The 27,945-nt window shown below is 43.0% G+C and overlaps 1 protein-coding gene across 7 annotated transcripts in view; it reads left to right on the plus strand.

Moving 5' to 3' along the window:
• The window catches only part of KATNB1 (katanin regulatory subunit B1), a 434,067-nt gene that overhangs the window by 39,348 nt on the left and 366,774 nt on the right, over positions 1 to 27,945 (plus strand). For all 7 annotated transcript variants that reach the window (XM_069217361.1, XM_069217365.1, XM_069217360.1 and 4 more), the window contains one exon: positions 22,267 to 22,397. In XM_069217361.1, the coding sequence (XP_069073462.1) occupies positions 22,267 to 22,397 (131 nt within the window). The remainder of the gene's footprint in view (positions 1 to 22,266; positions 22,398 to 27,945) is intronic.

Raw genomic sequence — 27,945 nt, forward strand, 5'->3', positions numbered from 1 at the left:
GTCTTTTACAACTCCGTTTCCCATGATGCCAAATGGAATTAAGTTTATTAACTGTACCCTAGCCTGGGGCAGATGCAGTTTCAAATAAAATTAAATTGTAACTAAAGCACACATTCAAGTTCATTGCAAGTCCACTCCACTTTGCGATGAGTGGAGCTAGATTTGCAAGTTCTTTCGCTTTCCAAACTTATAGCAACTTGGATTCTCCCTTCCAGCAAGATGTGTGTGACAGTTGTTAAGTTGCAAAAACCAGATAAATTGGTGTCTCTAAATTTCCTGTCTTGCAGGCACTCAGCAGCTTGCCCACAGTACTCCATGCCAATGGAAGCAGGGCCCTCCTAAAGCGGTTCGTAACCACCAGCTATGCTTTGGTTCTTCTCCACTCCTGTATAGTTGCATCTACAACATTAAACTTCACCAACATTGCATTTAGTCAGTGTACAGTATTCACAACTTTGCTCCTCCCCCATTCATTAAACCTCATGTCCGATGCTTCCCAGGGTCTTTGCTTGTCATTTTCACATTGCCACTATGTTGGCTATCAAGCAGCAATCTATACAATGTGTTGTAAGGAAGCTATAGTTCTGCATTCTTTTCCATATCTTCACCCCCACCACCAGGTGTATCAGTCAGGATCTAGGAGAGTTCAGAATAACTCAGTGCTGCTTCTTTCATGGTGCTTTCTGCCTGCACTAGAATTCGCAGGATTCTTGTTTCTAAGGATAAGGAGCAATTTCCTTTCAATGATCTTGATTTTGGTTTATTATAGCTCCACAGTCAGCTTCTTTTGCAGTTGTAGTGATTTGGTTCACTCATCTTTTGGGGTACTTTATCCCACATCCCAAGCCAGGGCCACACTACATCAGGACTGTAAAGAAGTGGCTCCACCCATCCGCCACCATTTGCAGATGTGCTTGGTAGAGCAACATATATTCTAACTGTAGAGCTTGGAGTTTTTCTTTGGCCTTTGCACCTTCTTTGTGCATTTGTGCTTTTCATACCAGTGAGGAATTGTGTTTCTCACTGGAGTACACAATCTCTGTGCCTGCAGTTGAGGAATTTGGTGATCGCTGCATGCCGTGGGCCCCCGGTTGTATTTGAGGTACCAGAGCTCCATGCGCACTTTCTGTGGCAGTTTTGGGCAGCAATGTCAAGTTTGAGGATCTGGAAAATTACTTTCTCCAGGAACCCCAGGATCCAAGGTTACTTCATCTAGACTGCCCTTAAACATTGTCAGCTGTCTTCCAAGTTTTGATCAATTTTGACTTTCAAGATGTGCATCTATACTTTTAATGCTATGACATAGTTTTCCGTTGTCTGCACCCTTTGTTATTTTCGGCAGACCTGTCTTCCACAGATTGACCTTCATTGTCCCCCTATCTATTTTATTTTCCAGAGTTCCCATCAAACTTTAGGTTGCTGTATTGCTTCTACTGCCAAAGGAGCACCCACCTGCTGAGTAGTTTAGTAGTACTATATGCAGTCGTACATTGTGTGATTGAATTCTCTGAGTGGGTTTTATTGGTTTATCATTGCCCATTGCTATGCTGTACAGCAGATAGATTATGTGCCTGTTTATTGGTGCAAGCAGTTATGTAGGGCTCAGTTCCCTGTCAGGTGTGCTATATGCAGCAATGTTCGTCTATGGTTTCTGCACTGTGTTAGGGCAACATTGTAACAACTGGAAAGCAAGCAGGGTGCACCACCATGCAGTTGAACAGGCTGGGCACTGTGTGTAAAGCAGCAATTGTCTTCACCAATATTGTGCTGGGGGCTCTCAGCACTGAAGATGTAGCTAGAGGCTTGCAGGAGAGCTATTCTCAGACTACACATATCTCATACATGCAGTCAGGGGTTCTCACTAAATGCCCTCCTCATTTGACCATGTCCAAGTAAGTCTAACAGTAATTTTTTAGATTTGGTCTTGACAGCATAAGCGCTGTCTCAGTGAGACATGTTGTTTAAATACAGTGGGCTTACAGCCCGCCCATAGATTGCCATTTTTTTTTTAGCTTCAACGTCTCTCTCATTTCCCTCGTCCCCAGTTGAGACCCATTGTGGGTGTTGTGTCCTCTTCTTGTGTTTGACCTCCCCCTGCAGTATAGATTAAGTACTTGTGTCCATCCACTGCTCCTGTTTTTGGAGGTCCTTTTTTCTTTGTGTGCTAGCATTCCTTATGAGTGCCTGTGTTTTCAGTCTATTTCCCATATCGCTATCCATGCAGCTTCTATTCCTGGCCGCTCACCTTCCATGTTGCTTCTTTTCGTCCCATCCCCTGCCCTGTTCTCTACACCACTCTGCTCTGTGCCACTTTACTCTATACTACTGTGTTGTACTCTGTGCCACTGTACTCTGCCACTGCACTCTGCGCTGCACCAGTCTACTGTATGCCACTGCACTCTACGTCACTCTACTCTTCACCCCTCCATTCTGTCACTGTACTCTGCACCACTGCACTCTAGTCTGCAACACTACTGTTTGCCACTGTACTCTGAGCCACTGCACAACTCTACTCTAGTTCACTACACTTTGTGCCACTGCAGTGTACTCCGCACTACTCTACCACACTGCACTTTATGCCACTGGACTCTGCACTCTATACCACTCTACTCTGCACCACTGCACTGTATACCACTCTACTCTGTACAACCCTAGGCCACTTTACTTTGCTCTGCACCACTCTTCACCACTCTACTCTGCACCTTTCTACTCCCTGCCACTGCACCCTTCTACTATACGCCACTGCACTCTACACCACTGTACTCTGAGCCATTGCGCTCTACTCTGCACCACTCTGTGGCATTGCACTCTACTCAGCACCACTCCACTCTGCCACTGCACTTTACACCTACTCTGCACCACTCTACTCTATGCCACTGCACTTTACTCTGCACCACTGAACTCCACACCACTTTACACTGCACCATTTGACTCTCTGCCACTGTACTCTGTGCCACTGTCCTCTGTCACTGCACTGTATGTTACTCTACGTCACTGCACTGTAAGCCACTCTGCTCTGCACTAGTATACCCCACTGCACTCTACCCCAGTGTTCTGTACGCCACTCTACTCTACTGTGCTCTACCTTACCTTATGCCACTGCACTCTACTCTGCACCACTTTAGTCAATGACACTGCACTCTGTGCCACTGTACTCTACACCTGTCCATTCTACTCTACCACTCTATTGCACACAGTGCCACTGAACACCACTCTACCCTATTCCACTCCACACAGTATCACTCTACTCCACTCCACACAGTGCCACTCTACTCCACCCCACTTCACTCTGTCCTAAGTTACTCTTCTCCACTCTGCACCACTTTAACCCGCTCTATGCCACTTCACATCACTCTCGGCATGCTACTCCACACTACGCCAGTGTAGTGCACCCCATTCTACTCTGTGTCACTCTACTCATCTTTACGCCAATTCACTCTATGCCTTTGCACTCTACACCACCCTATACTTCTCTATGCCAGTCCAGTCCACTTCACTCTACGGCACTCCATTCTACACCACTCTACTGTACACCACGCTACGCCACTCCACACCTTTTTACTCTGTCACTCTACACCATGCCACTCCACTTCATGCTGCTGAACAACATGGCTAAAAGACATTGGCAAAACCAGTGGCTCTTGCGTAGGTAAACCTATTGGCTTTGCCTATACTTGTTTTCTCATAGTAAACTGCGTCCAAGGCAGTGGTAAAGTTCAGCTGAACCACTTTGTTATATAGCTGCCTGCCATGTGATAGCTGGCGGTGAAATATTCTCACCTCAGTACACCATTGGGGATCCCAGCTACTCCAGAAATGTGTGCTTTAGTGATCGCCTCATCCACCAGCCTCTTTTGGTGGGCCGAGGTGCTTATCTGTCATCCAGAGTGTTCCTTGCTCCAATTACTTAAAGGGCCTTTGATCGATCTGCTGTCCTGCCTTGGCTTAGGGCATGCCCTGCAGCATTTACACACCCTAGGCCTGCATCCGCGCTGGTTTGGAACTTGCATTGAGGATCAGGCTACTACACTGGTGGTAACACATACTTTTGTCCGTCCATTATGCGTCATAAGAGTCACATGACTGTGTAATCGAAAATACATATATTTAGTGTCTTAACATTACTAAATGAAAAATGGAGCACCTAAATCATACTATTGAAACTGAATTCACAGTAGGTAATTATAAGTTCATTTATGAGTGTGTTCTAATGTGGGATTTTGACATGCTGAAATGTAGTACCCATAATATTTTTATACATGTATACCCTGATTGTGGTATTATGGTGAAATTGTATATACTTGTGTAACATGGTCATTCTTGTTTCATGTATAATTGCAAGATAAACTTATAATCATGTGCATTCAATGCCATATTAAATTAGCATAATTAAAAGCCTGAAATGTTTGATTCCTTTGCATTAACCTTCAACATGAAATTTTGCTTGTGTTGCAGTATTCTTTGTTTTTAGATAGTTCGTCTGAGTCTACAGTTAATGGAAGGCATACTGTGTATCTGAGATAGTGGGGTATAGGAGGATGCTTTGGCAAGGACAAAGGAGCACTAACAAACTGAGAAAAAAAGTATTTTGTTTGTGCACCAGGCTCCAAATGACACTCATTGTCGACCTGAATTTTGATTTGTGGGCTGAAAACTTGATTGTAGTTGCAAATTTGAACTGTGCAAGGAAGAGGGAAAACTACTGGTGCTGATGATGTGGATTTCTTGAAGTTTCCGTTGATTTAATTGTTGGTCACCTAGTAAGATGAGAGCAGATTTTATTAGGCTCTGACAAGAGCAGATTCTCTTGAGACTTGTGGGGGGGGTACAGACCTCTCTACTCTTTATTCCTTTGTGTGACTTTATACTAAGCAGCACCTCTCTATTAGAACTTCCTCTGAGATTTCTTTTGTGCTGACACTTTCCTATATTTTCATTATTTCCTGAGAGATAATTAGGGTTTTCTATAGCCTAGTTTAAGGTATTTAGATTAATTTAGTCTTCCAATGATTACAAGAGGACCGAAACTTATACAAAGATCATCAGATGTTGTTTCTCATAGTTTGTATTGCTGCAAATGAAATTTGGTATGCCTTATGCTTGTACGATTCAATCCTATTTGACACTGTACTTCAGCTTTGGTGAATCTGTACTTATGTAGCATGTTTTTGAGATGGATTTACAAAAGTTTGGCCCTTAATTTACAATGAACTTTTGAACGTTACCCTCTGTCTCCATGATTTATTGCGTGATCAAATAAGTTACACTGTCAGTGTAATTTGAAGTGTCGATTTTACTCTCCTTTACCCCTTGATACTCCTAAAAAGTTCTGTCGGAAGAAGAGAAGCAGGAATATGGGCCTTGAGCGTCATCAGATGATAGCGGAGGATGGTTAGGATCCTGAAGTAAGGGGAGCTAGAACTTTTTATTCTAGATTAGTTAGTCCTTAGTTCCCAGTCCGTAGTGCTCCTGTCCAGAATTTGGAGGATCAGCAGAGTTCTGGACATTTGAGAGACAGTCGTGTCAGCAGTGGATGATTGAGTATCAATAGGGTTGTAAGTTGAAGTTGTTCATGCTTAGCTTGCGGTGCTTTGTGAAAATTGGGTGGTGTTTAGCAGGGATGTTTTCAATATCATGTGAGTGTGGTGTTTTTTAAAAAGAAATTGAAATTATTATAGCGTCTGACGTGACCTAAGATCCCAGGATAGAATTAAAAAGTGTGGAAAACACTGTTTAGTGATTGTCTGCTAAGATTGGTGCTGCTTGTCGTGAGATGTCTTTGTTGGCACAGTTGAGATGGGTACTTTTATCTTTGCGTGAATGTGAGGTGGTTGGTATAGTGGATCCTAGGGTGCAGGGTGAATCGGTACTATTCTGAATGATACCCCCAGGTTGAGGTTTTGTTTGAAGTGCTTGTTGACTCTTGTGTGATTGAATAGTGTCAAGAGATCTGTTTCGAGGAGATGTGCTCGAACTTAGTAGAGAGGGAGAAAAGGCACCTCCCAAAGATAAACCAGGTCATTATATGACAATAAAGTTAGGGCTTCACACATGTATTTGACTTGGTCAGTGGAACAAGATCACAGAAAAAGAAGGTGCATTGAGGTTTACAAGTTATGGCATATTTAATTTGAGAATCATTGAAAACTAGTGGAGAGTGTTATACAAGATGAAACCACCTCCTAGACAAGCACAGTAGAAGTGCTTAACGCTTGAGAACGTGCTGTTCATGTAAGGGAGAAAGGAATGTATCAGGGAAGAGCTCTAAAAGCAGTGTGCACATATGCAGATGCAAAACAAAAGAAATGGAGAACTGACACGATCGAGGGCGTTAGATTGTACCCCGCCATAACAAGCGAAGCATTCAAGAGGAAGAAGGACAAGAAAAAAGACAAGAAAGCAATGGATGGAAAGCAAAAAGAGGCAGATGATATGAGTGAGATCAGTGACAATGATTCCGGTGTTAGCTTTTTGGATAGATTATTGTCATAACGTCCACATCCATGTAATGAGACCTGACTGGAGGGAGGAGATAGTAGAATTGGTGGTGAGAAGATTGGATTAGCTAATGCCCCAATAAATGTGGATCCTGGTCCAGTGGGGGTTACTCCGGTGAATGTACCCCATGAAAAGATTGGGGAAGGTTCAGTAGTTTGTATTCCTGCTAACTCTATTGCCCCAAACCATACCAGTGCTCTTACTGTCTCAGTTACTATTAGTCCTGTGGTCCCCGTGTATAAACCTTGTTTCTCATGAAAGACAACTTATAATTTGGCTGTCCTGGTGCAGCAGGTGCTTCATGTAATGCTTCTGCAAGTCCCAATGGGAGAGGATTTGTTCCTCAACTCCAAACACACACGAGCTCTCCATGTATGGCAAGTGCTGATTCGTCTTTGGATTCTTGAGGGTGCAGTTCGATAGGTACATATCGGAGAATGCCAACTTTTGTTAAACCTGAATGGGAGCCACCTTTAAATTCCAGTGTCTGTGCCCATGGAGGTGGAAAATGCCTATGGTTCCTGTGGTGTCACAGAACCTCAGTGCTAAGGAAATAGATGAGTGGGTGAAAGCTTTTAATTCCTATACTCCTTTGGGTTATAGCAGAAGTTCTGAGTGGAGTCAAGGAACAATTAAGTCACCTGTGAGAGAGAACTTGGTGAATGTGGCTAAACTGAAGTTAGAACTGGATGAGATGATTAGCGGGGAACTTGAAATGGACCGTTTAGACTCTTACGAAGAAAATGAACTTGTACGTATGTGTAAGGATGTTACCAGGGGCGTGGGGGGCAAGACAAATTTATGACAAACTATGAGTTGGCTCAAAGATACGATATAGACTTGAATAAGGCCAAAGCGTTGCAGAGGAGTTATCATGTCTGTTTTAACCCCTTATTTGCCGGCCCTTCCCCTCAGCTTCCAGTGCCAAGTCCTTTTTTGACTATTTGGGGTAGTTTGCGCTTAGGCCCCCCTAACTTTTTGTCCACATAAGCTATCCACACCAAATTTGCGTCATTTTTTTCCAACATCCTGGGGATTCTAAAGGTCCCCAGAGTTTGTGGGTTCCCTTGGAGGAGACCGAGAAATTAGCCCAAATACAGCTAAAATTAGTTTTTTGGGTAAAAATGGGGAAAAAGTGCTGCAGAAGAGAACATCTGGCTTTTTTCCCTGCAAATGAGATCAACAAAGGGTTTGCATTGAAAAAATCTCCATCTTTCCAGCGTTCAGGAACATACAGACTTGAATCAGAAAAACACATTTTTCAACATAATTTTGGCATTTTACTGGGGCATACCCCATTTTTACTATTTTTTGTTCTTTCAGCCTCCTTCCGGTTAGTTACTGAAATGGGCATGAAACCAATGGTGGATCCCAGGCAGCTAAACATTTTTGAAAAGTAGACAAAATTCTGAATTCAACAAGCGGTAATTTGTGTAGATCCTTCAAAGTTTTCATATAGAAAGTAAAAGTTGAAATAAAAAAATATTGAAATTGAGTTGAAAAAAACAGCCATTGCTGTCTAAGCTTTCTACTGTAACTTTGTGTAACTATGGCAGATTTTTTAAAGCAAAATACTGTTACGTCTTCTGGACCCTTTTGGTTGTGGGGATATTTAGGGCTTGTAGGTTCATCAACAACCCAAAGTACCCAGGGCCAACAAATGAACTGCACCTTGCAATGGGTTTTCATTGTATATTGGGTATACAGCAATTCATTTGGTAAAATCTAGAGTGAAAAATAGGTATCAAAAACCTATGTATTTCCAAAATGGGCACAATATAAGGAGTTTAGAAGCAATGGTTACTTGCATATCACTGAATTCAGGGGTCCCCATACTAGCATGTGAATTACAGGGCCTTTCGCAAAATGACTTCTTCCTTACAAACTGTCTCACATTTGGAAGGCAACAATGTAGAAAAAGACTATTGGCAATAACACTTGTACTTCTATTCTGTGTCTCCCCCCCAGCCCCCCAAGTCTCCAGATAAAAATGATACCTCACTTGTGTGGGTAGGCATAGTGCCTGCGTCAGGCAACGCCCTAAAACACAACATGGACACATCACATTTTTCCATTGAAAACTGACGGGTTTTTAGGAAAGTGCCTAGCTGTGGATTTTGGGCTGTAGCTCAGCCAGTACTTGTGGAAACCTACCAAACCGATACATTTTAAAAAACTAGACACCTAGGGGAATCCAGGGTGGCGTGACTTGTGGAGCTCTCAGCAGGTTCTGTTACCCAGAATCCTTTGCAAATCTCATATCTGGCAAAAATACACTTTTTCCTCACATTTCAGTGCTGCAAAGTTCTGGAATCGGAGGGGAGCCACGAACTTCCTTCCACTCAGCATTCCCTCTAGTCTCCTGATAAAAATGGTACCTCAAGTATGTGGGTAGGCCTAGTGCCAGCAACAGGAAATGCCCCAAAACACATTGTGGACACATCACATTTTTCTAATGTAAATGGATGTGTTTTTTGCAAAGTGCCTAGCTTTGGATTTTGGCTTCTAGCTCAGCTGGCACTTAGGGAAACCTACCAAACCCACACATTTTTCAAAACTAAATAACTAGGGGAATCCAGAATGGGTTGACTTGTGGGGCTCTCCCTAGGTTCTGCCACCCAGAATCCTTTGCAAACCTCAACATTTATCTAATAGGGCACTTTTTCCTCACATTTCAATAATGCAAAGTTCTGGAAGTGGAGGGAGCCACAGACTTCCTTCCACCCACCATTCCCCCAAGTCTCCTGATAAAAATGGTACATCACTTGTATGGTTAGGCCTAGAGCCTGCAACAGGAAACACCCCAAAACACTACGTGGACAGATCACATTTTTCCAATGAAAATGGCCTTTTTTTTCTTTTTTTTGCAAAGTGCCTAGCTGTAGACTTTGGACTTTAGCTCAGCCGGCACATAGGGAAACCTAGCAAACCTACATATTTTTTAAAATTAGGCTCCAGAATTGGGTGACTTGTGGGGCTCTCACCAGGTTCTGGCACCCAGAACCCTTTGCAAACTTCAAAGGTTCGTCAAAAATAAAACACTTTTTCCACACGTCGGTGATAAAAAATCCTGGAATCTGAGGGCAGCCACAAACTTCCTTCGACCCAGCATTCCCCTGATAAAAATGTTACCTCACTTGTGTGGGTAAGCCAAGTATCACACCATTTAGGGAAACCTATCAAACCCAGGCATTTCTGAAAAGTAGACATCAAGGGGAGTCCAGGGAGGTATCGCTTGTGAGGATTTCCCAATGTTTTTTTTCCCCCCCAGAATGCCCTGCAAAGGTAAACAATTGAATAAAAACACTATTTTCCCCCTGCGTTTCTATGCCATAAACTACAGGAATATGCAGGGATCCACAAAGTGCTTACCACCCAGCGTTCCCCAACGTGTCCTGATAAAAACGCAGCAGGTGATGACACTCTTGAAGTCAAAGGTGTCCCCCAAAGATATTGGTTGGATCAAAATTGACAAAACGACCAAAGAACCAAAAGAGTTGATTCATGTCCATTATGAGGGGCTGTTGCAGGCGCTCAAGCAATATAGTGGGATGGAGACGCTTGAGGATATGGGACATTTTGTGTCTAGGTTTGTGACAGAATTGAGACCTGAAATTAGCATGATGATTCAACAGCATTTGATTTGTTGGCAAAGTGAATCAGTTGATGAAGTTCTGAGGTATGTAAAGTACTACAGCGATTAAATAAAGGTGAAACAGAAGAAGCTGAAGAAGAAGTTAATGGTTACCCAGATGAAGGCTGCTCAGAGGACTAGTCAGATCCAGCCATTTGTGGAGAATGTTGGTGATATGCAAGGTGTGTATCATTAGAGTACTACTGTGATGCAGGGTAAAGGTCGAGGAGTCCCAATTGACCCTAGTACAGGAATGGAAGTGGGTAGTCTGAAGGAGACAACTCCTTGTCATTTTTGCAACAATTTGGGACTTTGGAAGAGGGAATATCATCTTAACCCTGCCAATGACCTCCAGAATTCAGGGTTTGCGCAACTCCAGAATAACAACCCAGTACAGATGCAAAACGTGCAGAGGCAGAGGGTTCAGAATTTCAATGTACCACAGGCTCCAGTGAGGCAGGTTCCACAATCCACGTTGCCACAACAAACTACGAATGGCCCGAGATAGAATTCTAATCTAATCCAAACATGAATTCAAATGTATTTCATGACAATAATCCCTTTCAACACTACCCCATGTTTGAGACAAACAAGAGCTTTGGCTCCAATCAGTCACCCTAACGGTGCCTGAGGGGGGAGGACGATATCGAACTTGGTTCAGCCTTGTAGATAGACCAGAGTGGTCCATTTGTGGATGATGAAGTGAATGGCCACCCCGTGACAGGTTTGGTTGACCCTAGTGCTACCCATTCTACTCTGAGAACAGTAAAACTCCCAAACCTACCCCTCGCAGGAAAAATTATCCAAGTTATAGGAGTTTCAAATAAACAAATGATAACCCAAGAAATGAAAGAGGTGCCTATGCGAATAGGGTCCTTTGAATAGAATCTCAGATTTGTGGTGTGTGATTCTAGTCCACTAAGTGTGTTGGGGAAGAGACTTCTTTTACAAGTTAAACTGTTTCATCTGTTGAACACTGAAAGACATAGAGCTGCAAACGCATGGTGAGGATGTCGCCTTCAGATTGGCGAGCGATGGTTCCTACACTACATTGTTTACCGTGCTGCCCATTCATGGTTTACCGCCAAACCTTAAATATGGAGTCAGGTGTGACTTTTGGTAATTTTATGGTCTGACATTAGGTCGATCAAAGGTGTTGAACCCTTTTAAATTACCCCCCCCCCCCCAATATAATTTGACACCTGAAACAATTGCTGGGATTACTACAGTAATTTAATCTATGATCCAACAAGGGATTTTGAAGGAGATTATGGGGTGTGCATGCAATTAACCCATCATGGTCTTGCAGAAGCCAAGTGAGAAATATCACATTGTTCAGGACACAAGGAAAGTAAACCACATTGATGTTCCCTGTTGTCCCGTGGTACCAAACCCAGCAATGATTTTGTTTCAGATTCCATGTGAGGTTGATTGGTTCACGGTTATTGATTTGTGGCAGGCTTTTTTTTTTTAACGATATTGTTGCATGAGAACAGTCAGTTCCTTTTCACATTTTGGTTTGACCGTCATGTTTTTGCATGGTGCAGAGTCCCACAAGGGTATACTGAGAGTCCATCCATCTTTAACCAGATTCCTAAGAAGAATCTGGAATCCCTGGTTATGTCTTGCAACTCAGTTCTAGTCCAATATATTGGCTATCCTTCTGGTGGCGTTGAACACTCAAGAAAGCCTGTAAGCAAGATACCATTGCATTTTTGAACCACCTGGCTGAGAATGGACATAACGTGTCCCCAGGCAAGTTCCATTACTGTCAGAAAGAGGTTCAGTATCATAGACATCACATTAAAAAAGGAGCAAGGAAGGTGTCACAAGGATTTTGCCATTTGTGAAAATGAATCCGCCAACTACTCAGAAAGGTGGTGGGCAGCTGTCGCCAGTGCATACCCAACTTTTCCCTAGTGGCCATGCCTTTGCAGAGGTTGACACACAAGGATGTCTAATCCGGTACCCTGGGATAATGACTGCTTGATTGGCTTCCTAGAGCTGAGAGAAAGTCTCTGTTGTGCCCCAGCACTGAGAATGCCTCATTACAATAAGTCATTTACACTTTTCTACAGCAAGAGGGAGGGCTGCACTCTTTCAGTGCTTACACAGCTACACGGAAAAGGCAGAAGGCCTATAGCCTATTTCTCTGCTACTCTTGATCCTGTAGCTTCTGCACTGCCTGGTTGCCTTAAAGCTTTGGCAGCCGTAAGCGTCAACGTAGAGAGGGTTGAAAACCTAGTCATGGGTCTTCCACTAACTGTTTATGTTCCCCACTCTGTTGAACTGTTGCTGACTAGGGTTAGAACCCAGCATTTGACAAGTAGTTGCCTTTCTAAATATGAACAAGCCATACTTGTGGCAGAAAATGTGACTGTCAAGCTCTGTGCTGTTCTAAATCCTGCTACTCTTTTGCCTGTAGCACATGATGAAAATGCTAATTGTGAAGTGAAGCATGACTGTCTAGATGTCACTGAACTGAGCACCAATCTGTGACCAGATATACGAGATGAGTCACTACCTGAGTCTGATTTTTGCACTGTATGTTGATAACTTGTGTGTTCTATGGCATATGTAGCTGTAGATACATATGCTTTGCATAAGTCCGCCATCTAGTGTTGGGCTCGGAGTCTTACAAGTTGTTTTTCTTCGAAGATTATTTTAGAGTCACTAGATTGAGTGACTCTTCCTCTCGGTGATTCTGCGCATGGGCATCGAGTCCTTTGTTAGATTGTTTTCGCTCCACTGTCAGGTTCGGATGTGTTTCCTCTCAGTCCGGTGGATCTCTGTTCAGTATCTTTTGAACTTTATTTTAACTTTTTATCAACGTCTGTATAGTTTTGATTGTGTTTTCTACTCTTTATAGTCAATCTGATTTCAATCGTCTGGGCCGATTTCATGCCCATAGGGGCGGCCTCTCCCTTCTTGGGCCTATTTCGACACACTGTAAATGAATGATGTTAGGCTGATGGAATGAACACTGTTTCGGTTATGTCCTCAGTGTCACGCCAGATTTCCCTACATAGATCAGCATTTGGTGTGTAATATCTGCCTGGCTCCGAAACACAGTGAGGAGACCTGCGATGCCTTTAGATCGTTTCGAACGAAGAAGACTCTCCGGGACTGGAGAGTGCGTCGATTGGAGATGGCCTTCCAAATTGACAGAAGACACACCTGACATCTTCAGAGAAATGCACGTGCAGGAAGAAGTAGGACATCGCATGGCTGTCTCCATTACAGATTCAGACTCGGATCGAGAGACTGATGTCAACAGTCGGTCCATACCACCAACGCAGTACATGAGTACATAACCCCTTTCACACCAAACAAAGACAATTAAAAAGACTCCTGCATTGGTCATCGGTCCTCCACTGCCCTCGGTCCATGGTCGGAGCCGCAAAATACATTTGCATGACCAACCTTCGGGTTCTGGCACCGAAACACAAGACCAAAGTGCATTTGGCACTGAAATTACAGACTGCTACATCTGTTTCGGTATTGATCCGAAAATCTGACATTTCCACCTCAGAGCCGAAAAAATTAACACCACTTTCGGAGCCGACCATTTCGGTCTGAGTCAAGCATTCTGTGTCAAAACCTTCAGAATCAAAAGATGCCATCAGTAAACATTCTTCAGTTTAGGAGGAGTCATCTGCCATACAACCTATATTAGAGGTTATGGACGCTAAACAGCGCAAGCTCCACATACAGAAGGAAACAGTAAGGATCATAGCCTCTTCTCCTGTAACAACTAAAAGAACGCTTACATTTCAGGAGACTTTGGACGCTGGGTCTCCACCTAAGAAAGTCTCTAAAGAGAAGGAGAAAGAAAAGGCTACACAACAACCTCAGCCTTCACCACATTCTCCTTCCCTTCCTTCTACCTCACCACCACCTCCCTCACCTACACACTGTACATATTTCTCTCCACAGACATCATCCACATCACCTCACAGGGATGACCTAAGTGGTGATCAAGAAGATGTAGACCCATCAGATCTATATGATCATGATCCTATTCTCTCTAACGGCTCAGATTTATACCCAGCGAGGCCATCTCCCCCTGAAGATACTACTGCTTACAATCAAATGATAGCTAGGGCAGCTGCATATCACAATATACAGATACATACAGATCCCATTGATGAGGACTTTCTGTTTAATACCCAGTAGACATCTGTTCGTGGCATGTAGTGCTGTAGATTCACAAGCGCCCTCCTTCCTTCCCGGAAGCCTGTGGTCGTTGTACTACAATATATTGTAAATATGTATATATATTGCAAGAACATCTCTTTTATTTACTATCTACTTATACATACTTACACTCATTACTTCACCCACCTGCGGGAAAACAATCTAACAAAGGATTTGATGCCTATGCGCAATATCACTGAGAGGAGGAGCCACTCAATCTTGTGACTCGAAAATATTCTTCAAAGAAAAACAACTTGTAACACTCCGAGCCCAACACTAGATGGCAGACTTTTGCAAAGCATGTGAATCTACAGATGTCTACTGGGTAAGTAACATTTTCCTTACAAGACAGTGGACGAAGTCTGTGAGCTGTTTATGCAGTGTGCACAATTTCAGTAGGTGTTGAAGCTACCTGGCTTCTAGGAATAATTTTTTCACAAGTGGCTGAATTGATTACTCGAAGTAGAGCATGCTGTGTTTCAGGCCAGCTGAAAGTGACAATTTTTACCGATAGTCAGTACAGCTTTGGTGTTGTGCATGACTTTGGCCAGTTATGGTCCCAGAGGGGGTTCATGATGTCCTACCAATTCCCAGTCTGGAATGGTGAACACATGAGAAATCTCCTTGAAGCATTACAGATGCCTGAACAGATTGCAGTGGTCTAGTGCCCTCCACACCATAGTGGAAATGATCATGTAACTTTGGGCAACAAGTATGCTGATGAGGTCGCAAAATACGGTGCTCACAATGTCTGAACATTTAATTGACAGTATACATATGAGGGAATGGATGAGACCAATTACAACCTTTTGTTAACGGCGGACACATGGGTACAGGTAAAGAGGTTTCAGGAAGAGGTGTTGGAGGAAGAACAGCAGAGTTGGGTCAGAGCAACTTGTGTCAAGATAGAGGACGATGCCATTTGGGTTTCAATGGATGGGAGACTGGTGTTGCCAAATAATTTGTTGCCTCCAATGGCTAGGCATTTGCATGGTCCTACTCATGTTGGTAGAGATACAATGGTGCGATAGTTTAGGCAAACGTGGTTTAATCCCAAGTTCAGGATGATGACTGAAGTATTGCCACAGATGTGTGGTGCGCCAACAGAACAATGTTGGAAAGAGAACTGCAGTAACACTAAGTCACATAGGAAGATCAGGATTTCCCTTTAAGAGGATGCAGTTGGACTTTATTGAGATGCCTGTGTGTAACAGGCTAAGATATGTCCCGGTGGTTGTATGTATTTTCTCTCGTTGGGTTGAGGCTTAACTGAACTGTAGAAATGACAGTCTTACTGAAGCAAAACTGTTAAGGTAACTCATACCCAGGTTTGGCTTTCAGACTTCTCTGGAATCAAATTGCAGGACTAATTTTAATAATGAGGTCCTGAGATTGTTGTGCGCAGCATTGCAAGTGGACAGAGACTACATTGCAGCTATAGACCTGAGACCTCGGGTCTTGTTGAAAAGGTGAATGGGACAATGAAGTCTAGATTGGCAAAAGTGAGTGCTTCCACATCTTGGAAATGGCCTGATGCGTTGCCTCTTGTGTTGCTGAGTGTTCCTGCTCGGAAGCCGGGACTGTCAGTCCATGAAATAGTCATAGGCAGAGCTATTAGAAAGCCAGGTATCACTACAAATGCACTTGGGAACATTACAGATGATATGATCCTTGGTTACTGCAAAGGGCTAGCTGACATGATGCATTATGTGTCTCGTCAGGTCAGAGCAGCCACAGCCCCTCCACATCAGGAACAATGCCATGACCTCAGTCCTGGCGAATGGGTCCTGGTGAAGAAACACATACAAACAAAATGTTTGGAGCCTCGTTGGCATGGGCCATATCAAGTCATCTTGGTGACAATGACCGCAGTTAAATGTAGAGGTCTCCCTAACTGGATACACACTTCCCATACTCGCAGATTTGAGTGTCCCCTTGATGTGACAGCACCTGTTCCAGAAGTACTGGTGGTAACAGAGACAACAGGGGAAGGTTAGTCATGCTGTCAGGGATCAAACAGAGCATGAAACAGCACATATTGATTCTGAGGGGTGGTCTGGAGAGATCCACAGCTGAAATGGAAGAGTCTCGTCCTGTAGTGGTGAATGAGTCTAATTCAGATTCAGACCCTGACAAAGGACCTAGTGCTGTGAGAAAGCAAGTGAAGCTGGAGACTGTTGGCCCAGAAGACATGAAAGAGAAAAACTGAACCTGCCTAACGAGCGTGTGCCTCAAACAAGTCCAGAGGGCATTGAGAACTCTGTTCTAAGTGAAAGTGAGAATGAAGGATTTTACTGAGGAGATCCGAAGGAACTAGAGTGTCCTCTCAGAAGTACTCTTCACCTGAATGCGCATACTTTGCTGCAGATGATGGAGAGAGAAATATTTGGGTGTTTTGGGATAACGCTGCGGATCCAACTGAACCTCCTTGAACCTCCTTGAACTGAACATTGTGCTAGAATTTATTTTGAGTTTCCTGTGCTGTTGGATAGACTGAGACATTTCATTCTACATGTGATTATTAGTGACTTTGAACTGTGCCTTATGTAGGGACTTCGAATTGACTCTGATTAATAAAAGAATTAAGAAGAGTACCGAGGTCTGAGTCTGCAGAAGATGAGTTTTGTCCTTTAGAAGAACACGGAGTAGGGCTATGGAAGATTCCTGAAAACCTTATAAATAAATCTGTTGCCGTTTGTCACTTGGACTTTGTTTTGTCGCTTTGCACAGGTGGGATTTGACAGACAATTCTCTGTTGCTGCTGTATTCCACTTTAAACATCTGATTTTAGAATAGTAATGGAAGCTAACGAAACCTGTAGTTATAAATACATTTTAAGTGCAGTGTTGCTTGTTTTCCTTTTACTATTAATAATTGTATTGATAGGAGCATTTTCCCCTACACTTTCTGAAGTTAATGAGTTACTGTCTAGTGTTCCCACTGCAAACATTGAGTCCTATAGAGAGGGGGTTATATAGATGATTCAAGAGGAGATTATTCTGCAAATGCATGGTTTAGACTGCTTAATGAGTACATCAACACTTTGGACGCATAGGATTGCTACATTTGTACGCAATGATTTGCTTCCGTTTTAGAAGGTATCACTTAAACCTCCACATTCCTTTGACATATGGAGTCTCCTGGAGACTTTTGTTTAGTATATTTTATAGACAGCATAGTTTTCAATATTATTTTTTTAATTATGATGTAGTACTTTCAAAAGTTCTTCTGTTCAAACATTTGAATAAAAATGCTTATTTTAAAGGTGCAGAAATAGCAGACAAATATTTTGTATCTCTCAAGCCACTACACACTACATATGTGCACAGACATATTTGACTTGTTCAGTGATAGATGTAGAGAAGACATTTTTTTAATCTACTAGAAGGCACAAGGAGAGATCTAGAGTCTAAATCTGAGACAGATAAAGACCTCAAGAAACAACACAGATAGAAAAGAGAAAACATTGAACATCAAGTGAAGGGAGGGAAGCCAACCAGCATCAGCTCTAGATTTGCAGCATAAAGAAAAGTTGTACATACACATTGACCAGCATTATTTGGATTCATTATTTATAGGGAAGAGTGAATGTGAACAAACCTTTGATGTTACAGGAAAGAATGAGTTCTTTTTAGATGGAGAGGATCCTACGATTCCTGGAGAATACTTTACAAGTGGACAGTATGCATATTTCACGTTACCCAAGGGATAGCATGGTACATGGTATTTTGGTATAGTCTTCACGAATATTTACTATGTGGAATATTTCAGTGATCCTATATAGAAAACAAAGCCTAGAGCTAGAAGAGGCGTTAGTGCTGGAGAAGTGGTAGGAGAAATTTGTGGTGTATTGATCTCATCTGTAGGGGCAATTCTGAATGATTTGACAATTAGAAAGTTGTCTACGATAGTGGATAAACTGTCAACTAGTACAGCAAACTCCTTATTGATGGTGAATACTGAGATGGCAGAGATAAGATCTATAGTTTTGCAGAACAGACTTGTGTTAGACCTTCTACTCGCAAAAGAGGGCAGAGTCATCCGAATGTGAAATGTTCAGCAGTGCTGTACTTGCATCTCAGACAAAAGTAAGGATCTGGGGCCAGATGTATGAAGAAATCACTTTGCGATTCTCTAATAGCGTTTTTTAAGAAATCGCTATTTCTGATTTGCAAAAAGGTATGTATCATATTTGCGATTCGGTAATAGCGATTTCTTAAAAATCGCAAATGCTATTCCAGAATCGCAAATAGCAATTCTGAGCCCATTCGCTCCTATGGGCCTGATATTTGCGAATTTTTTGTATTTCCCAAATTGCAAATTCCTAACTGGAATTCGCAATTTAGGAACTGCAAAACCCCAGGGTGCTGGGGGACTAACGCCCTCTCTGCTGCACCCCAAAAAATATTTCAGGACATGTAAGGCGCACACATGCCAAAGGGGCATGTATGCGTTACATGTCAATTTTAAAAATGCATTTTAATGCATTTTTAAAATTGCACATGGTTACCACCAAGTTGTACTTGGTGGTAATTGCGATTCCTTGATGCCCAATTCGCATTAAGGAAAAGCTTGATACATGTGCTTAAGAAATCGCAAAGAAGGATTCCTTATTGCGAGCTCTTATTCAAAGAATCGCAATTTGCGATTCTCTAAACAGGCTCGCAATTTTAAGGAAGCACTATTTTAGCGATTCCTTAAAATTGCTTAGCGAATGACTTTCATACATACTGAAAGGCATTTTTTCATTCGCAAATAGCCATTCGCACCGTTTGCGAATGCAAAAACGCTTGATACATGTGGACCCTAGAGAAATGCATTCAGAAACGTTCTGGTTTGACGTAGGATTTGAAAGAGGTGGAAGCAACAGGTGCATGGAAGGCTGTTTGAGACAGATTTTGTGCTGTAGGCAGATGGTTTGGAATCTTAGGAAGTGTATCTGTAGGCTTGGTTCTGAAACAGTTGTTCATCATTGCCATATGTGCAATAGTTATGGATGTGGGTTTCAAAATATATCGGGATAAAAGCTGAGCAAGCAAGGAAGAGAAAGGGAGTGGATGTTGAGTTAGAAGAGATTCAGTATATATTTTATGATGACGTGAAGCGCCTGGAGGAGTTTGGACGGAAATTGATGAAAATAACAAGGTTTTAGTCGGTCTCATTAAAGTGATTTTACCATGATTGTGATGACCCAACTCGTCAACAGAGGGTGGATTGGTAACATATAATTTTGACTTTGCCATTATGTGTCATAAAAGTGACATGACAATGTAATCGATAATACATATATTGTGTTTCCTCACGGTGCAAAATGAAAAGTGGAGCACTTAAATCGTATTATTGAAGGTGCATTCACATTAGAGAAATAAATGTTCATATATGTGTGTGTTGTAATGTGTGACTTTAACATGCTGAACTGTAGTACCCATATTCTTTTTATACTTATGTACTCTAATTGTGGTATTATGGTTAAATTGCATATAACCAGTTTCATTTTTGATTCTTGTTCCATCTATAGTTGCAAGATGCACTTATAATCATGTATTTGAAATGTGCATTTAGAGTCCTAGTACACTAGCATAATAACCGAAGGCCTGAAATGTTTAATTCCTTGTCATCAACCTTCAACGTGGAGTTTTGCTTGCTGTGCAATATTCTTTGTTTACAGTTAATGAAAGGCATATTTTGTATCTGAGATTGTGGGTAAGGGAGGATACTTTGGCAAAGATAAAGGAATACTAGCAAACTGAGAAGAAAAGACTCCTGTTTGTATACCAATGTCTAAGAGACGTTCAGGGTTGTCCGGATGTTTGGTTCATGGGATGAGAACTTGATGGGAGTTGTCAATTTCAACTGTGCAAGGAAGATGGAAAATTACTAGGGCTGATGATAAAAATTTCTCAAAGTTTCTGTAGGTTTAATTGGCATTCACCTAGTTAGACAAGAGCAGATTCTCTTTAGCCTCTGATGAGAGCAGATTCACTTGAGACTTGAAGGGGCACAGACCTCTGTACTCTTTTTTGCTGTGTTTGGCTTTATGCTACACGCCATCTCTCTTTCGGAACATCTACTGAGATTTCTTTTATGCTGACACTTTCCTATATTTCCATTATTTCCAATATCTTCTGAGAGATAATTAGGATTTACTATAGCTTAGTTTAGGGTGTTTAGATTAATTTAGTTTTCCAGTGATTAGGCAAGAGGACAGTGACTTATATACAGGCCATCAGATCTTGTTTCTCATCTTTTGTATTGCTGCAACTGAAATCATTGTATGTGTTATGCTTGTACGATTCAATCTCATTCTATGCTTTACTTCACCTTTGGTGATTCTGTACTTGTATAGCATATTTGTGAGATTCATTTACATAAGTTTGGCCCTTAATTTGTAATAAACTTTTGACCTTTACCTTCTGTCTACAGGATTTAATGTGTGACCAAATAGGTTACACTGTCAGTTTGATTTGAAGTATTGATTTTAACTCCCCCCTTAACTCTCAAAACTCCTAAAAAAAAGTCTGTCGGAAGAAGAGTAGAAGGAATACGGACCCAAGCATAATCAATGGCACTTGAGTCCATAATCGGACAGGACTGCAGCTTCCAAAGGCCTATTAAGCTGCATCAGACACAGGGTGGGGCGTCACCCACACACTCACATTTTCAATACGACGGTCAAGTGTCGAATTCAAATTGTAGCTGAACCATTGCTGTTTTGTTTGCATACATTAAACAGCGTTTCCTCTGAGTGAGTTAACCACATCATATGGCTGAATTTTGTAAGGGGGTGCCAGAAGTTGCATGATAGAACATTTTGTCTGCAACTTGCCAGGCCAACCCTTCCTCAATAAATTTTTGGTTATACAATTATAATGAGGTTTACCAACTAAAGAGTAGAAGTGAAACTAAAGAATTGCAACGATTCCCCACAAGAGGGTAGAAATAAAATGATGTGATGGAATGTTTCTTTTACATTCATTACATTGATATGAAATGTGTTCATAATATAACCCTGAGTAATTCCTTTAATTATAAAGACTATATGTCCCGCAATCTGCTTGGATCTGGGAACAAAAATATGGTAGATTGAATAACACTTATACAAATAATGCAATAGAAAAAGGACAGTTTTAGCCATCATTAACTCCTGTTACCATTTGTGGTGAAATAAATGAAAAAATTGTAACCATGGTGGAATCCTTTTTTTTTTTTTTTTTTTTTTTTTTTGCATTTTTATAAAGCGCAAATTTGGCCAGAGGTATTTCAGTGTTTTACATGAGCACCAGTTATGTTATACAAAAAAAAATCTTTTTTGGTAGGCACAGGGAGATTAGGTGATTCTCCCATAATCACAGGATGTTGCGTCCGTGCCAAGACTTGAACCTGGTTCCCCAGCTCCAAATTTGGCTTCTCTGGCTGTTATGCCACATCTCTTTATAATTGCAAAAAAAAGAAAATATTTTATACTTTGGAATACAAGCGGGTACCAGGCCCTTAAGTTTGCATTGGTAAGAAAAATAGCTGTGTGCTATAAAGCTGGAGTTATTTGGAATTTGAACACACTTTCCAAACTATATGTTGCATCTATCTAGAGAGAGAGACACTTCCTTTTTGCCTCACTCTTGTAGAGGTCATAGTACAACCACGTAGAACGAGAGTTGGGGGATTGCCTATTGAAGTAATTCATCTCCATCTCTAGGATAAAGTCACAGTAAAACTATTGTTTGTACAGAAGAATTCCTTAATCTGTTTTTCACTCATCCTGCACATTCACACTCCGTAGACACACCGCAGTCTGTCACGCACCTTCTCATCACTCTATAACCTTCCTGTTCTCTCCTAATGCCCTTGGCGTACCACCTCACTCTGACTTTTTCTCCCAAAGCACATTCTGTGTTCAGATTTACTGTGACTGTCTTTTTTCTCTCTTTTTACCACAGAAGAGTTTGTTGCTCATAAAGGCAATGTGTCTGCAGTGGCGCTGGGTAAGGCTTCGGGGCGCCTCCTGGCCACTGCAGGGGATGACTTCTGCGTTAACGTGTGGAATGTCAACAAGCCAAACTGTATTATGGTGAGTAATAAAACGGACGAAAGAATATTGCAGCCAGTATTGGTCCAATTCTAGGGCTTTGTGCTACAAGGCAGATGGCCTGCCTCTAATCTGAGTGTTTGAAAGTGTGAGCATTAGAAGGATGTCTTCAACAGACTAATTTGCCCACAATGGGAAAGAGCAGTCACTGATGCTCCAAAGACAAAGGTAGCCATTAGAGTTGAGACTGCACTCGACCACAGGAATTTCCACAGTACCTATTAAGCAAGAAAGGAAAGAGGCAGAAATGGTTTATTTAAAACAATTGTGGTTTTAATCACCTCTTTGAAAACAACAAACTCGGCTAGAGTTAGCAGTGAGACTCTGAAATGGACTCTATAGGACACAAAAAGCAAAAGCCATTGTCGAGACTGGCCACTCTCCTGAAAAGCAGAATGTCTGCAGGGGCGATGGTATGCCCCTCACCTCCTGGAACACCTCTTGGCACTTCCTGGTGGACACAGAAGCCCCGGCAGGTGTCCCAAAAGGAAAGGGGAAGTGGAAGAGAAAGAGACAAAACACTGGCACGTCTTGCCGGTCCAGCCAGGCACCCTGTATCTTCGGGGGGAGGGGGCAGGTTGTTGTTGACAGAGTGATAGTAGAGTTAGTGCACTCAGCTTCCTTGAAACTGAATCTCTCTCTCTGATATGGGCACGGGAGAGGATGCTCCAGCACTTTTCTTGGATAATAATAACTGTTGGCACAATTACTTACACTACATTACCAAAATCCCAAACTGAGTAGCATAACAATAAGTACTGCAACACTAGGGCTGGCTTCACATAGATTCACTGTTGCACACTACAATTAGAACTGTGGTTGCACTTATCATGAAAAAGAAAGACAAACAAGAGCATTAATTATATCACATATAACTTTCCTGCATGCATAGGGTGGCACAGTTTGGTTTGGTTTCACTGTGTGTGAAAAACCCTTCAAAAAGCAAATTTCCCAAACCTGAAACACAGGCATGAATGGCACAATTTAAATCCAAGAGTTATGCTATCAGAGGAAGAAAAGTCACGTAAATGCTCTTTTAAAATAGCACTGTCAATTTTTAGTGGCACTTGAGCTCAATTAGATTTCCTGAAGCACATTTAGGCATGTAACTACAATAAGAATGTAGAATGTTCAGAAATGCATTTGTCTCTTCAAGATAAGCACCCTGCCAAAATACGAGGTCTGAAATACACCAGCTGTTCTAGGAAAGCGCAGCGCTTACAGAACAAACTCCCTGGAGAATACTAGTCACTTGGCTGCAGTCTTTTCCGGTGTGCTGGAGGAATGCCTGGTGTCATCTGGTACAGGAACGAAGAAAAGAATTGCCACAAAAGTCCTGAATACAAGGATGACAGCAGGGTCTGGACTGCCAAGTCAGATGCTGAGATCAGGAAGCAAAACAAAGCCAAGCAGGGAGGCACGCTTCACTCTGCTATTTATAGCTAATCAGGAAAGCAGTTGAGTTTCCTGGTGTGGATGAAAATAACCTCACCACGCCCAATTAGAAGCACATGTCTACACCTACTCACATTAGCAAATAAGCATTGGTAAAACCAATTGTGTAACCCAGCACATTATGTTTACTTAAAAACATGAAGGTTTAACCAAGAACAGAGATATAATTTAACCCTAATCCCAGGGGATGCTGACAGATAATGCAGTAGGCACCTTGGGGATTCCTGACAGCCATTGATTCGAGTTTTTAAAAAAAGTATGAAAGCTACCGCCTTGCTGACTATGGTAATGTTGTATGCTCTTTTGCCAAGTATGAGTGTGAAATAAAAAGTTACATGGCTCACCCTTTACTTTGCAAAATAAAAGACCTTTAGTTAATTACTTTTTTGAATAATGCCAGGGCTGTCCTGTGAATTCAACGTTTCGAGATAGATTGGCTAGGATAATTTACTTTCAGGTAAAGGGGGCATAATTTGTTGTTTGAGGAACAATGGCTTGCAATGGAGCATAACTGTATCCTTTTCAGGATCTTCCTCTGAGAGCACTAAGTAAAGTATTATTATGGTTACGTGTTTTAATTTAGTGATAGGCCCCTCTTATGGACAAACCACAGATTTGTGGGTGTCTGTCATGTTTTTAGCATGGAAGGCCTGGAAGGAAGGGTTAGAGCTCATCAACATTTTGTGTCATCAGGCATTCTTTCAAGGTGGACTTAACTATTATGGTGCAGCCCATGAAATCTGTGCCAAGCTAGACTACGTAGTGTTAGCCACGAGGCTTTTGGGCATCCCAGAGGAGTTAGACTTGCAGTTGGTAACATTGTTTGGTCTCTGGCCTTTCTCATGCCCCCTGGATTAGTCCTGAAACCCCTTGCGAGGGGAATCAAAACTCCTGCTGAACATCCATGTGGTGCTTCAGAACATTAGGAAAGCGATTAAACTATACCTGCACTAGAACAATAATGGTGATGGTGAGCAAGGCTACGTTATGGGAGGACATTATTTGGGCTGGTATACAGTTTATAGGCCCAACAAGGTTACTAAAAATATCACCAGAGGATAGGGAAAAGCTAGATGCCACTTGGAAAAGGAGAAGATCTTTGTAGTCTTCTTGCTCTCAAGCTGTTCAAAGCTCTGGGTCCAAGTAGGTTCTCAGTTGGGTTTCACAGGGGATTGTCCAAAACATTTTGGGGATTTTGATGGTAGCCCTTAATGAATCTGACCAAATCCAGAAGTTACTTCTTCATAATCAAGGTTATGATCTCTTTAATACTGATGCTTGAGAAGGACGCTGTGTAGGAAAGTCCCTTCTTTCTGTCATGGTTACCCTCACTTTTTGCCTGATGTCAGTGTGCTTAGACTGCTTTCACTTGGATTCTGCTAACCAGGACCCCAGTGATTGTGCTCTCCTCCACATTTAGTTGCTTTGGTACTTCTTACAACCCACAATTGGCATACTGGTGTACCCCTGTAAGTCCCTAGTATATGGTATTTAGGTACCCAGGGAATTGGTACATCATGGGCCCCACATGGGCTGCAGCATGTATTATGACACCCATGGGAGCCCATGCAAACTGTGTCTACAGCCCTGCCATTTGCAGCCTGCGTGAAAAGGTTCATGCACCCTTTCCCTACAGGTCACTACACCAGGTCACTATAAGTCACCCCTGTGGTAGATCCTTTCAGCCCAAAGGGCAGGGTGCAGGTCCCTGTGTGTGTGGGGACCCCTGCATGAGTGGAGGTGCCCATACAAACTTCAGTTCCAATTCCCTATGAGACTTCGTAAGGGCGGAGAAGCCATTTTAGCTATGTACAGGTCACTTACTTGTGGTCCAGCTACATAATGGTAACTCCGAACCTGGGCATGTTTGGTATCAAACATGTCGTAATCATACTCCAATACTGATTGCAGTATTGGTGGCATGATGCCATGCACTCTGGGTGTTCCTTAAAGGCTCACTAGTTCTGCTCCTGCCAGTCTTCCAGGGTTTGCGGGCAGCCTGCGCTGCTGCAACCCCTAAGAGAGTCTGCCCTCCTGCTGCTTGACCATCTCAAGCAGGGGACTGCAGAACAAAGGATTTCCTGTAGGAGAGAGGTGCAACCTCCTCTCTTTTGGTAATAGGTGTTACAGGGCCAGGGAGGGGTAGCCTCCCCACACCACCGGGTGGCTTTGCAGGGTACATTTGGTGCCCTCCTTGCATAATCTGGTTTGCACCAGTCCAGGGACCACTGGTTGCTGTTCTGGCACGAAACACACAAAGGTAAGGGGAGTGTCCACACCCCTGTCCAGAACCACCCTGTGGGTGGTGCCCAGAGCTGCTCCAGGTGGGCACTTGGTTCTGCTGTCTTAGAAACAAGATGTGCAGATGACCCTGGGAGCATCTGACTGGGTAGGCCAGGTACCTGACGTCAGAGACCCCTCCTGAAAGGTGGTCACTCCAGAGAGTGACCAAACATCTTTTTTGGGTTATTTACGGACTCCCTTGAGGGTGGGTCCTCGGATTTGCTGTGCAAGATTCCATCAGGACTTCTCTGTAAAGACCTCTTGTGCTCCTGGCATCTGAAACTTCTGCTGGGCAACGCAGGAACCGAACCAGACTGCAACACTTCAGAAGTCTTATCCTTGCAACATTGTTTTTGTGGCTCCTGTCAGCAATCTGCAACATTTACATGGCTGTGCATCCTCTGGGGTCGGTAAGACTTCAGCTGCACCAAAGTAGCAAGAAGGAATCTGCCTTGGAGTGAAGGAGTCACTCCCCTGCATCTGCAGGCACCTAAGGCAATGATGTCCAGCTGGTGGTATCTTCTGTCCCCTGGATCTGTGAAGATTCTTCAACACAGGTGCTGGTTCTGAGGGATCCCCTGGGTCCTCTCTGCCTTCTATCCAAAGTGGGAGATGGTGAGCCCTTGCCTCTTCCGTTAGGACGGAATCCTTGCACATTGTGACTGTTGCAGCAACCAAGGCTTGTTGACTCCTGCTCCAAAACATCTTCATGCTCCAAGTAGCCCTGGCCCCCAGCACTCTATCTCTGCAAGGACAGATTTCCTCTCTGTTGCTCCAGCGGGTGTGCTGACTGGGCCTCACTGCGACTTACTGTGCCGGATGCCAGTGGGTTGCTTGCGGGGGCTCTGCCTTCTTCTGCTGGCTCTCCTGTCTTCTGAGGGTCAGCCCTGACTCCTCTCCAAGGGTCGAGTCCCTAGGACCTTGATGGTCCTCCACAGCTCTGCAAAACTTCCAACTGCTCCTCTTGCATTTGCTTGTGGGTGGTCATCCAGACCACTGACCTGTCTGCAGTCCAGTGACCGTCGAGGGACAGCGTGTAGGTGACTTCAGGGACTCCTGCAGTTCCTGAACCCCGCAGCTGGATTTCATAGATCACGGTCGACCCGGTTATTCAGCTACAGAGGAGTGGGCATTGACTCCTGCCCCAGCTGGACACTCCTGCGTGGACAGGATTCTGTCCCCTTCTTTTGCAGGTCCTCTTCACCCAGTATCTGCCCTTGGGTTCCACTGTTCCCGTCCTGCTTTTAGAATTTCCGACTGCCATGTCCCCATATTAGCCTATGGGAAAACCAGGTAACTTACATCTCTGCACCCGGGCACTGGGCATCTTCTAGATACTTACCTTTTGTAGTTCCACTCTCTCCCAGCGATTGTCTAACTACACCATAAACTCTGGAGGGGAACACCCGTTCGAGTTCCGTTTTTTTAGTAAATGGTTTGGCCCTCTATAAAACCTTGCTAATTTATGCTATCCCTAATTACTTACCTGTGTATATTTGTTGTGTTCATACTTCCAGAGGGAAGTATACCTATGATAGTCTAGTTTGGTGTGCCTATAATAAAGTACATTTCTTTTTGCATCACTGTGTGGTCCCTTTCATGTGTGATAGGTGACTTTGTGACTGCTGTGGTATTGAAAGTGCTTCACATGCCTTCTGGATATGTCTTGGCTGCTCACCATAGCTACCACAGAGAGCCCTGGCTGTCTAGACACTGTAACACTCACTAATAGGGGGTTTGCTTGGACCCAGTATAAGGTATAACACCATAGGTGTCCACCACACACTGGGAC

This window comes from Pleurodeles waltl, chromosome 12 (genome assembly GCF_031143425.1).
Source record: "Pleurodeles waltl isolate 20211129_DDA chromosome 12, aPleWal1.hap1.20221129, whole genome shotgun sequence".
Lineage (NCBI taxonomy): Eukaryota > Metazoa > Chordata > Amphibia > Caudata > Salamandridae > Pleurodeles > Pleurodeles waltl.